This window comes from Cavia porcellus, unplaced genomic scaffold (assembly GCF_034190915.1).
Source record: "Cavia porcellus strain 051 isolate PalLab524CR breed Dunkin Hartley unplaced genomic scaffold, mCavPor4.1 scaffold_25, whole genome shotgun sequence".
Taxonomy (NCBI): domain Eukaryota; kingdom Metazoa; phylum Chordata; class Mammalia; order Rodentia; family Caviidae; genus Cavia; species Cavia porcellus.
Window position 1 is genome coordinate 19,134,883 of NW_026947508.1, and position 13,174 is coordinate 19,148,056.

The window sequence follows — 13,174 nt, forward strand, 5'->3', positions numbered from 1 at the left end:
TTGCTTTGTCATTCGTTCCCCTGTAGCGCGCTGACGCTGTCGGCCTGGCCAAGCACTCTGGCGTCCCCGGAAAGAATCCCGGCGCTGCTCCCGGGGCGCTCCCTTACATAATGACGCTACTGACTGAAGCACATGTCCGCACAGAAACTCCGCATGTCGCAAACCCGGGCCTTCCGATTCATACATTGTAGACGACGGCCCACAGTGCCATACAGCACCGATTATCATCCAACGAAACACAATCCAATAATCATGAGGCGTACCTTCTCAGCAAGGCATAATATAAGACGTTATATTTATAGGGCCTATTTATAAGCCTCTATTTAAATCTTTTCTGATAGGCTCAGTCACAGGTCCAGACACAATTATGATTGGTATACGCTTCTGTCCTTCAAGGAGGCGGGTTCAGGAGTCCGTTTTGCTTCAGCGAGTACTGGGATTGGTTGTCAGCGGTGGAGAGGCGCCTTCGATTGGTCCTTCGGGCCGTCTGTCGGAGATGAGGAGGCGGGGCAGGCGGCTGGCTGGTGCTGGGCGGGCGGGCCCCGGAATTGTCATTTCTTTGTTTCCGAAGGCGGAGGAGGCTCTGACCCCCCCCACCGTGGCACCCCCCCCTCCCCCCGGGTGCTGGCTCCATGTCTGTGTGACCGGCCCTAGGGGTAGAGTCCAGGCCCAACGCAGGGCGGGCCGGCGGCTGCGGCGGCTGAAGTGAGAGGCGGCGACGGCACGGGCGCGGGCGCGGGCCCCCCAGCGGGAGGATGAAGCGGCGGAACGCCGACTGCAGTAAGCTTCGCCGCCCCCTAAAGCGGAACCGGATCACCGAGGGCATCTACGGCAGGTGAGCGGCGGCGGCGCCCCATTACCGGCGCGGGCCACGCGCCCCCCAGTCGGCTCTCGAGGGTCCGGCCCCGTTATGTAACCCCGACTAGGCCTCACGCCCCCGCCGGGGGTCCTCCCGGGGCGCGGGGCGTGGCGTGGCGTGGCGTGGCGTGGCGAGGCCCGGCGGGCCGGAGGAGAGGGCGCAGGCCGGGGGAGCAGCCTAGCCGCCGTTGGCTGCGTTGCGCCCGTCGGGGGAAAGGGCGGCCAGCCCCTTTCTTCCGGGACCCGCGACCCTCCCGCCCGTTCCTGTGTGTCCCGGACGGACCCCCTCTAGCCCCGGGCCCGGCGTTGGCCTGCGAGTTTGCAGGACTGAGCTCGAGGCATGTGAACCCTGTGCAAGGGGGAGGGGGGGGCTGACAAAGTTGGTAGCTGACAGTGGCCCCTAGGCCCTCAAGGCCTTCCTGGAGACTGGTCGGGGCCACGCTGCCCCCTGTTTTACCTTCTGCTTTCCTTATGGGATCTCAAACTTGGCATCCAGGGCAGAGAAGCCTATACCCCCAAATCATGCCCCGTGGCTCATCTCCAGACGGGCTGATACTAGTTTCTCAGCAAATATTATTTTGACAGTTCCAAATAGATAGTTTTCTTCGTACCTTATGAAAAGAATTTCCCTTCAGATTCAGGTTTTTGGAGTCCCCCCCCCCTTCTAAAGGAAAACAGTGTCTCTTTAAATAGAAACTGAATTCAGTCCTCGAGGAGGAGGACAACAGGTTCATGGACAACTCAGTGACAGTCATAGCTTCCCCAATTTGTGTACAACTGATATTTTTTGGTTCTTAGAATGTCAATTTTTAAATGGTACTTCCCTTGATAAAGAAATAGGTTTAGTGGAGAAGTAATTAATTTACCAAGGATAATTCTCAGCATGTGGATGTAAAGCTTGAGTCCTGATGATGCTTCACAGTGTAGTTCTGTTAGCTGTGGGATGTGAAGTGTGGGAGGTAACCGATGTTCCCTGACTTGGTGTAACCTAACTGTACACTTTGCACATGCTGTTGTTCGCACATGTGGAATGATTCCCCTTCACACACCAGGGGTTTTCTTCAAGTTTAGAAGCATTAAGAAGTCAATTAAAAGAAAAAGTTATTGGATCAACTCGTATATAATCAGCCATAGATTATAGGAATCATTCATTCGTTCATTCATTCAAAAATGTAAATACTATGTGCCAAGCACAATTCTAGCCAGTCAAGGTGTAGAAGTGAGTAAAACAGATCAAATACATGCTGAATTGGTCAAATCTAACTATTTTAACTAAATTGTGAAAGCAAAACCAATTTTTCATACAAATTTAATGGATAGGGAAAAGGTCTCTTTAAGTTACCATACTCTTAAATCTTTTGAGTAAAGGAATGTTTTTTCCTTGGCTATTGAAAAAGGTGAATACAAATAGTAATTAGAATTATAAATGTGTATTAAACAGTTGGCAGACTTAGAACAACTGTGGTTTTTGAATGGCTGCTATTTACAGTAGCAGTAGATGATTTACCTTCATTCATTAAGACTGAGAGCCCTGTGTTGTTTACGTTTTCTGCTGTATTTTTGCTTATATTTAAATGTACCCAGTTCACTACCTGTAGCGTAGTAAACATTCAATCAGTGTGAATTAATACAAAGTGAATTCATTGTGGAATAAAAATTTATTTTACTGCCAGCTTTTGGAATTTGAATTCTCTTATCCAGAAGGTTAATAATAAAATACTCTTAAAAGTTTCAGCTGTAAAATTTAAAAAACAGCAACAACAACAACAAAATGATGTTTCGTTTCTCAAATCTGTTTGCTGGCCTTTTGCATTGGTTAAGTTAAATGATAATAAAAGAACCTCAACATATTTCTACCTGTTTTTCCTGACCATCATATGTCAATGAGTAATTCAATTCATTGTATCTGTTTCTTAGTTTATACTATGGAGTATTGGATTAAAGAACAAGATCATATATTTTTTCCAATTCTGTTTTAAAGAGAGAGTTGGAAAATTTCCAGTTATTAGGAAAACAATGAATGAGCTAGTTATAAATTAGGACATTTGAGGATTTATGGATATCAAATTTCTGCTGATCATCATATTGAATTCTGTGCTAAATTGTTTTTCACACCATCTACTGCTTATTTTGTTTCTCAACATCTAGCCAATTTTAGAGAGAGCTCATTAAAGAGAGAGCTTTTTTATTTTTTCCCTGAGCTGTGTTGTCAATTTTGGTATAACTACTCTTTCCCACTCCATAGTCTAACCCTTCAGAGAGTTATTATTTTCATGGTCATAGTCTGCAAGTTTCTGAGCCTTCACAGTGGAAGGAAGGAAACAGCTGTGATGCAGAAAGCATGCTGGACTGTGGGTTTCAGGTTCAGACTCCCTCTCCCAGCTCCGCCTCTTCAGATAGGTAGGGCATCCTTTGCTTTTATTCCCAATTCTTCCATCTGTTAAGTGAGTTTTGAGGACTAAAAAAAATATGTCCGGTTTGTGAGACTATAAATTCAAGTGTGCTGTGCAAATATTATTTACTGTGTTGCTGTCATGTTTAATGTGTGTGGTTTATTCTTAAGATTTGATGAAAATGCAAACAAAAGTTGAGTAGTCAGAATAAGGGACCAGTTGCTTCTTGATCTTGCTTGAAAAATCCTGTTGCTGAGTCACTTTTAATCATTGCACTGATTGTCAAATATCATTTATTGCCACTATCATGGTTGTGTTGAAATTTTGTTCCAGGGGCAAGATACAAGGAAAATTAATTATAATGTGTATATGCCCATCATTTGAAAATATTCAAAATTAATATAAAAATGTTATTCCAGTCAAGTTAATAATCAAGAGTAAGAGAAAGGAATGATGAGTTTTTTTAACTAAGATAAAATTCAATAAAAATCTGAGCCAACACAGAGCCTGACACAGTATAGATGATCAGTGTTCAATAAATATTGAGTGAGGATATTAATAAATAAATGGCTATAAGCTAATTCCATTCATTAAATACATTATTAAGGGAGTTTTGGAGTTTATAGGATAAGACATGGTTCCTTGTCTTCAAGGAGTTTTACAGTCTAGAAGGCCATAATAGTACACTCTTAAAGATGGACAGTGGCTTAGAGATACCACAGAACTTTCAGGTCTATTCAAATGAAAATATTTCTGCTGGATCAACTTTTAGCTTACTGTTTTAGTGGCTTAATTAAAGTGGACTAATAGCTACATTTTGCCTGTGCTATTTTATGAAATAACAGTTGCCACTAAATGAAGGAATATGTTCTAACTCAACCAAGGTGTTTAAATACTTTGAAAATCATGAAAATTAGTTATTAATAATGAAAACTCTCTTAACTGTACTACTTGTGATGTTCTTGCATCCTCACACACCTGCACCAGCTCCTCACCCCTTAACTTCTCAAGACAGGAAGTCGTTCTCCAGGTGAGGTAGGGCTAGTTGGCTGCTGTGTGGGGTTTGAAAGCCTTGAGGAGATTCTGTGTAGTTATCCCCACCCTCCCCTCCCCCACTGTCTTTTTGAGACAGGGTCTCGCTACGCAGTTGAGGCTGGCCTTGAGCTCACTTTGTAGCCCAGGCTGGTCTCAAACTGGCAGTGATGCTCCCGCCTCAGCCTCCGGAGTGCTGGATTTATAGGCATGCACTACCATGACCATCTCCCCACCTCCTGCACTGCTATGTGCTCCTTCTCCTAAGAATTGCTTACTTTATAATAGGAAGATGAGCTAAAAATGTGGTGAGTGGAAAATAGACACAGAAACATTTATACTAAAAGTATATTCCAAATCTGTAAAATTGAAATTGTTACTTATAGGAGTAAGTATAATAAAACCTTAAAACTTCATTGTGAATTTATGACTACTTCCTGTCTTCCTGTGCTGGATTCGGTTTGTAGTGTGTGGCCTGAAACCTTTAAAACAAAGTAGTGCTATACCTGTCAGTTTTATTTTTACAGCTTAATGTCTTAAAACTAGGGGTAAGAACTCAGGACTGCCTGGCATATATGGTACCTTCCCCTCATTTTTTAAAAGTTCTCTGGTCCTTGGGACTCCTTGGAAGTGACTTTTAAGATTATTGAATTTCGCATCTTCTTCAGCTTCTTAATTTCCTTTTTGACCCTTATCTGAATAATCTGATCTCCAGAAATTTTACTTGACTGCTTTTCCTGCCTTCTTAATGATGTCGTCTAAGCTGGTTTTAGATTCCTTGGGGCTATGCTTATTACAGTCCCTGGAGGTTGGCTGCCTTGCTGGACCTCAGATACCAGTAAGTAGTGTCAGAGCCTAAAACCACTTTGGTAATCTTGGTAGGCTCTAATTTCAGCAATGCTGGACCCGATATAAAAGATAGAGATCCCGTATTGTTTCACAGGAGTATTAGGGAAGGGGATAGATGTAATGAAGAAATTAAAATATTTAGCTAAATAAACTCTTATGTTTTGTGGTTTCCATTTAAACAGTCTGTCATACTGGAATGTTGGCACTTGCCAGTAGTATAGTCCCTTTAAAAATATGTCCTTCCAACTTTCAGTATGATTCTTCTTGTCTGAGCAATCTTGGCAAGTAAGTTTTATTAGGTGTTTTGAAAATCCCTTTAAATTGCTGCTACTGGGTTGAGGAGAAAGAAAGGAGTGTTCATTTCAGATTACTTGCTTAAAAGCTCCTGTTTTATTAATAATATTCCCTTTTTGTTTACATTGATTCCTCGAGGCATTTCTTGAACGTTAGTAGATACAGGTTTTTGGTAATAGCTTACTGACTTACTGTTTTCACTGTCTTACGCGTTATGTGCCCATACATTAGGGACCAATCCATGTTTTGTAAGCACTTGTATTTCCACCAGCATTTTCTTTGTCTGTTTCTCCTAGCTGTCGCCATTAATGTTAATTAACTCTTTGGGTTTTTATGTATGTTTTGTTTAATTGTTTTCTAGACTACTACCATCTTGGGAAGTCTGAAAGGTCAGATAAAAATTTCACAAGTGAAATACTTTTGAGTTACTCTTCATAAAATTAGTGTGTTCTTCAAATACACTGATTATTTCCTTCTCTAGGCATACTAGATTTGGACATAATTGTTTTACTTGGACTTTTTCCAAGAAGTAGGTCCAGAAGAAAAAGTTGAGTGCCCCAAAAGCTGCGTGAGTGAACTGGCACATACCAATGGTAGAAACATCTTTTCCTAGACTTTTTTTTTCCCTTGTGGATTTCTTTTAGTTACTTAAGAAGTACTGTTTTCTTGTACTCTCTCAACTTTAGACACATGTATATCCTAGCAAGGGAAATGTAAAAATTTTAATCAGTTGTTAGAGAATATTTTAAAAGTTTTTTTAATCTTTAATTTGACATTTAACTGATACATTAATCTCAACTCGTCAGGCTTCCAAAGTACATCTCACCCTTGCCTGTGAAGCCCTTTCATAATAATGGCTTTTATTCCTTTACAGGTTTTCTCTCCTGCCAGTTAGAATGGTGCGCTTACTTTGAGTCATGGGATTGTGACATCAGAAGTACTTTATCTTTCACCATCCCGTTTTCTTTTTTAGACGCTTTGCACTTAATGGATGGAAATGATCAACTAGTCCACTTTAGATAGATCCATTTGTATCATGTCGCATTTGTGGTGTTTGTGATCCATTTCCTGCTCAGCACACAGATGTGGCTGGAAATAATGTTCAGTTTTTAAATATTATAGCTTTGTTCATCTTCAAGACACTTTTAAAAACCAAATAAGTGGTTCAGTACTAAAGGCTGTCTTGTAGCAAGGAGACTTGAACACCAGGGAGAATAAATTCTGTGTTCATGGTCAAAAAAGAGTTCCTGTTTCAGATGTGAGAAACACTGAGGCTTGACTCTTTCTTCTCAGATGTAATAAAGTATTTTCTTGTCTTTTTTCTAAGCTTAGGCAGGTATGCCGCTTAGCTCATTGTGAGTCCAACTTTATTTAAAAATGAGTTCCTTTTATTTTTAGATTACATATTTCAGTATTATAATGATCATTCCAAAAGTGTGAATATTGTTGAAATTCAGGCTTGAGTTGTCCTATCTTTTTATGCCATAGTTATTCCTGCAAAGAATGTTTGATTTCAATTTTTATCTGCAGTTTCTTTTTTGTTTTTAATTAAAAAACCAAAAAAAGCTAAAAACAATGATACAGAATTTCAAATCAGGGTAATAAATAATGCACTTTCATTATTTGATCATTTTTCATGCCTCTATCTTGTAATCAAAGCAGCTACTTTGAAGATAACAATATGCACTTCCATAGTATATTTATAAATCAAGTTTATAAATTGGAAATTTAGAGTTAAGATAGTGAGCATTTATTCGCATTTATTTAATAGCTTGGATATGCAGTATCTATAGGAAGAGATAGAAAGAAGGAACTATTTGTTATGAAACAGAATGAGCAAGTCAGTTGTGGGCAGTAAGCCGTGAGCTTACTGAGTAAGCCAGTGACTCTGACATTAGTTGTATGATCTTAAGTTAGTCACTTAATCATTTTGGCTCTCAGTTTTCTCATCTGTGAAATTAGGATAGTAAGATCTATTTAATAGAGTAGTTACACAGATACAGTAGTCCATCTTTTTCATGATTTTGCTCTCTGCTGTTTCAGTTACCCATGGATAACCACAGCTGGAAAATATTTAATGGAAAAATTCCATAAGTGATTCATGAAATAACTTACTATTTTATAGTCATTCTGTTTTGTTAGCTATGGTTGTTAACCTCTTACTGTGCCTAACTTGTGAATTAACCTTTGTTATCATAGGTGTATATATACAGGGAAAAACAGTGTACATCGAATTGGATACTATCCAGGCTTGTTAGCATCACTGGGATCTTGGAAAGTATCCTTTACAGATATGAGGGAAGGACTGTAATTGAGATAAGTCATATAAAACACCTATTTTACTAACTACTAAATAGTAATCGCTCAAAAAGTTGTTAGCTCTCACTAGTATTGCTATTATACTTTATCTAAATAATTTTATTTAGTTTCTGTAAAGGTATTGCTTCAGTTTTTCAGTTGAAGAAATTGTGGTGGCCAGAGGTTAGTTACTTGATAGAGACCTATATCTGCATATATCTAAAGTCCATCTTGTTTCTGCTTCATTATATTGTGTCACTTTATCCATTCTAAGTTGTGTTTATGTGCAATAATTTGTATTATTCTCTCCCATTACATGTAGGGCTACTTCAAAATCATTTTCCAGTTGAATCAGTAGGTATCAGGAGTGTCTTACATATATCCACTAATCTTTTTTTCTTCCCAAAATGGGATTCTTTCCTCTACTGAACTTAAAAAATCAAAACAGACATGATTATTTAATGCAAAATGTGATCCTAGACTAATCACAATAAAGGATTCTAGTAAGATAATTACTGAAATTTGACTAAGGTCTATATGTCAAATAGCATCACCAATATTATATTTGTAGGAATTTAGGGAGGAAGAGGTGTTATGTCTACAACTTATTTTCAAATGGTATAAGAAAGAATGTGTTTATATTAGGGAAAGAATGTCAACCAAAATTTGACAAAATGTTTTATTATTTGTGGAATCTGGGTGAAAAGTGTCAGGAAATTCTTCTGTAGTGTTTTTGCGACTTTTCTGTAAGTCTAAAATTGTCTCAAAATGAAAAGCTAAAAAAAGAAGCACGGTTTTAAAAAAATTTAAGCAGCACAACAGTGTTTGAGAAAGATGTAAAAGCACTTAGTACTTCTGCCCCAGGATGATTGCTATATATATAATTTATGACTCCAGTTTTCTTTTTTTCATATAAACAAATGTATATATTTATTTCTTAACAAAAAATAGCCTTTATGTTACATTTTCAAATCTTTACGTAGAGATTTACCGTATTCAGCAATACAGGGTTCTGTGCAGAATGAACAGTATTCTCTGTGGTCAGTTAACTGTTACCTACATCATGGTTGTTAGGATAAAATTAGATAACTAATATGAAAGTATTGGGAAACATTACAAATAAGATGTGGCTAAGCAGTCACTGTAATTGATCTTAATATTTGATTCATTTATGAAGGAAATTTCTAATGTTTATGTAATAACAATTTTGTTGGACCTGTGAAATGTTTACTGACTCTCCTATTTGGCTTTTTATCTTCTTGCATCCCAAGCTTCATAGACTTTACACTGTTAAAAGTGTTTTTAAAGCAGAAATTTAAAAATTCCTTTCTCTGCATTTGGATTAGATTATAACACTATCCCCATATCTCTGTGCTCTATGTAGTCTCTTATAAAATATTATATGTGGGACCAGGGATTTAGCTTAGTGGTGTAATCGCCTGCCTGGCAAGTGTGAGGCTGTAAGTTTGATCCCTGGTACAACAAAACAAAACAAAACAAAACCAAAAAAACCCATGAAATTCTTAAAGACTTTTATAGCAATTTTGATTCTAGATAGTTTTTGTTAAAAAATTAGATATATTTCACATTGTTAAATTTGTCACTGCAGTGGCTGTGTATGTATATGTGAGAGTTCATGTGTGCATAGGGGTGTATATGGTGTGCATGTAGTTGACTCTATAAAAGGCTTTCTTTACAATCTATGGAATAGAAAAAGGAAATATGCAACAGCTTGGGTCTTTTCAGCCTGCTCTCTTTTGCTGGATTTTATATTAGGATGCATTACTTGGAGAATGTAGTAATGGTTCTAATTTATTTTATCTTGTCGTTCACAAAAGCTTCCCCATAGTCCAGAATTTCTCAGTATTGTTGTTTTGTTTTGTTTTTGACCTCTTTACCATCTTAAAGTTGGAAACCTCAGAGAGCTTTCATTTATATGGGTTATCCCTAGTAATATTTGCCATATTAGAAGTTAAAACTGAGAGAGATTTTAAAAAATTTATTGGTTCATTTAAAAACAATAATAAATCCATGAGAAGAGAGTTCTGGTTTTATAGTTTTGCAGATCTTTTTAATGTCTGGCTTCCTACTCTCAGAACTATTGCTGTAGTCAGAGCTAGTGGCAGGTGGGCCAAATGGAATGACAGTCTGGCACCCCAAGCAAGGCTGATTAGATTTGTTTCTTCCTACTGAAGAACAGTCAGAACAGATTGGGAGCAGGTGCATGGTAATCCTTCAAGCAAAAGCTGTATTTGGGATCTTTGTTATTCTTTTTGGTGCTTTATTCAGAAACCCCAGTCACCTGTGCATCACCATGGTAAGTGTGCATGCCAGCAAAAACCGTATAGCCCTGAACAGGCTTCTATACTATTGGTCATTCACTCAGTAAATAATTGTTGAGGCAAAAAGAATTTTAAGTTCTGGTGCGGTGTGCTGGGTGCTAGACGGGACACTGAGGGGATAAATTGGGGACTTCACAGGCTGTTCCTTTGTTCATGTGGCCTTTACATCTAAACAGGTGATTATATAAAGTATTATTTAATTCTAATTGTGACTATTTTTTTTTTCTTTTTTTGAGGCAGGGTCTTGCTCAGTAATTTAAGCTGGTCTTAAATTCACTATATATGGTCCAGGCTGGTCTCCAACTTGCAGCAGTGCTCTTGCCTCAGCCTCCTGTGTGCTGAGATTACAGATATGTGCCACCACGCTTGGCATATGACAATGTTTTTATAGTACAAAATGCTTTGTGAATATACGGCAAGATCCTGGTTCTTTGGGTTAAAGGATGCTCTTTTAAGGAAGTCATGCAGTGTTCTTGCTGTGTGCTGAAGGATGAAAAGTAATGGAAATGCTTTACTTAGTTTTAATTGTACTTACATGGAGATCTTTTCTGTTCTTGAGAAAGAATTGTAGGAAAAGTGGGAGAACTGACCATGTACAGTTTAATGCCACAAATTGAGGGGAAAACACCCAGCAGTTTGGAGATAGACCCTGATTATTTGTACTGATTGTCTTTCTGAGACATCGTGGAATTCAGTGGAGGTTCCACAACAATGTGAAGTTGTCTAAGCCCATTTTCTTTTGCTATTACCTTAGTACTTTTTTTTTTTTCGTCTTTTTGAGACAGGGTCTCGCTATGTAGTTCAGGGTGGCCTTGAGCTCACTGTGTAGCCCAGGTTGGTCTCGAACTCGTAACAATCCTCCTGCCTCAGCCTCCCAAGTGCTGGGATTTCAGGCGTGAGCCACCACACCTGGCTATTACCTTAGTACTTGTGAATGGATAATTTATAAAGAAAGTTATGTAGTTCTGTAGGCTGGAAAGTCCAAGGGCATGGCAACAGTATCTGTTTGGCATCTAGTGAGGGCCTTCCTGCTGCATGCTAACTGCTGGAAAGAAAGACAAAGCAAATGCGTTATCAGCTGTCTCCTCTTCTCATCCTGTTCCTTTTCTCTCTCTCTGTCCCTGTCTGTCTGTCTGTCTGACAGGGATGTTACTATGTTGCCCAGGCTGGCCTTGACCTTGGTGTTCCTGCCTTAGTCTTCCAAGTAGCCCAGTTTACAGGTGTGTACTACCACACCCAGCTCTTCTTCTTATAAAGCCACACACCTACCTTGTCAGGGGCCCCACCCTTGGTGATGTTATCCAGTCTCAATTACCTTTCAAAGGCCCCACCTCCAAATACCATCAATATATGAAATAAAGGATTAAGTTTCAGAGTTTCCACAGGAGACATTTAAACCATGGCATGATTCTAGCACTTTTCAAGTTTTAATGTACGTATAATTGGCATAGGGATCTGGGTAAAATGCAAGCTTAGATTAAATAGATCTGGAGTGAGCCTTGAAAGTGTGCTTTGCTTTTCTTTTCTTCTTTTTTTGAAAGTGTGCTTTTCTACATAGTTGGTACATTATGCTTTGCTGCTCTTGGTCCATGGACTATATACTTTGAGTAGCAAGACTATAATGTGGAATTTCCCTTGTCCAGAATAATTTCTAGGTATTAAAGATGAAATGAGAGACTCTTGACCATGTTTTTAAAGCATTTAGAAAATGTCGTGGGATTGGGGTTGTAACTCAGTAGCAGAGTGTTTTCTTAGCATGCACAAGGGCCCGAGTTCCACTCCCAGCACTGGAGGAGGAGAGGAGAGGGTAAAGAAGAAAGAGGAACAGGAGAAAGAAAAGGAAGAGGAGCGAAGAAGATGAAAAAGGGAGGCGGAGGGAAGAGGAAAGCAGAGAAAAGCCTGGAAACGTACGAACTCTCCTGATTCTGTTTTCACGGAATTGGCTGTGGAATGTTGCTCAGCCATACATGACCTACATCCTGTCTGGTAATTACCACTCCCCATGTGAAAGGGGGGCAGCCACTGTCCACGCTTCTCTCCCCAAAAAGCCCCTCAGGTACAGCAGGCTCCCTGTCTAGCTGGCATGTCACTATTCAGTGCTGCGTGTCACTGTTCACATCTTGTTACTCAAAGAATGGCAGCCTGCTGAACATTTCTCATATCAGTCATTTAAACCTGTGGCAGTAAAAAATGATCATCTTCGTTAATGACTGTTTTTTAGTTCTGTATCTTCAAAGGTACTGAGTTTCCTTCCTATACTTTTCCTTTCGTCTTTTCACGTTTCATTTTTCAAGCAACTGCTTTCATATCTTTGATGTTCCTTGACACTCAGTTTTTTTCTTTTTTTGGAACTGGAAATCAGACGCAGGACCCTGGGCTCCCAGGCAGGCCTTATGCTGCGGAGCTATATTCTTGGCCCATTGAGTCTCGCTTAGAAACTTGACCTTCACAGGCATGTGACACACCCTCAGCTTCCCCTGGGCACCCCTTCAGGTGTGCCTGCCTCTAAAATCAAGAGAACCTAATTAACAAAGCTGATTTTTTTCTAGAATTAGTCTTAAATTCTATTGGGTCATTGTAGTCTGATAGAGTTTTAGAAAATTTAAGAAAACTGCTTGACTCAGTCTTCACGTAGCCCTCTCTAACAGTAAATCAGGCCTTTTATGTTTCAATAGATACATGTAACCTTGTCTTCTATTATTGATCACCAGTGTGGAAACCTAACTAATCTTTCTCCTTCCAAATAGTGAAGACTCTTAAGATTTTGCCAAATCTAAAGATACTCCAAAGGAAAATGTAAGCTGTTGTGACATTCCAAAATATTTATTGTACATCATGAAGAGAATCTGATTAGTATGCCTGGTTCACATATGGGAAGTATTCACGTGTGTGTATATATGTGGTTAATCATACAACTTGTGACTAATGTGTAACTTCATTTCTTAGATCCAAATAAATTTGTAAATTCTCACAAAACTTCTTAAATTTTAAAGCATAATTACAAAAAATTTTTCCCAAATTATATATTAAAATAGGGCAGAATGGCAACAACTTTCAGTGGTCTTGTAAGCTTGTAAATATTAATGGAACAGAAAAGATATGTGCAGT

At 39.1% G+C, this 13,174-nt stretch overlaps 1 protein-coding gene across 2 annotated transcripts in view; it reads left to right on the forward strand.

The window, feature by feature from the left end:
• The first annotated feature begins 546 nt into the window (after window positions 1-546).
• Maco1 (macoilin 1) overlaps window positions 547-13,174 on the forward strand; it is a 59,282-nt gene continuing 46,654 nt past the window's right edge. The window contains exon 1 of one of the 2 annotated variants that reach the window (XM_063235790.1): window positions 547-835. In XM_063235790.1, the coding sequence (XP_063091860.1) occupies window positions 756-835 (80 nt within the window). In that variant the 5' untranslated portion in view covers window positions 547-755. The remainder of the gene's footprint in view (window positions 836-13,174) is intronic. The other variant, XM_003471320.5, reaches the window with a different exon arrangement.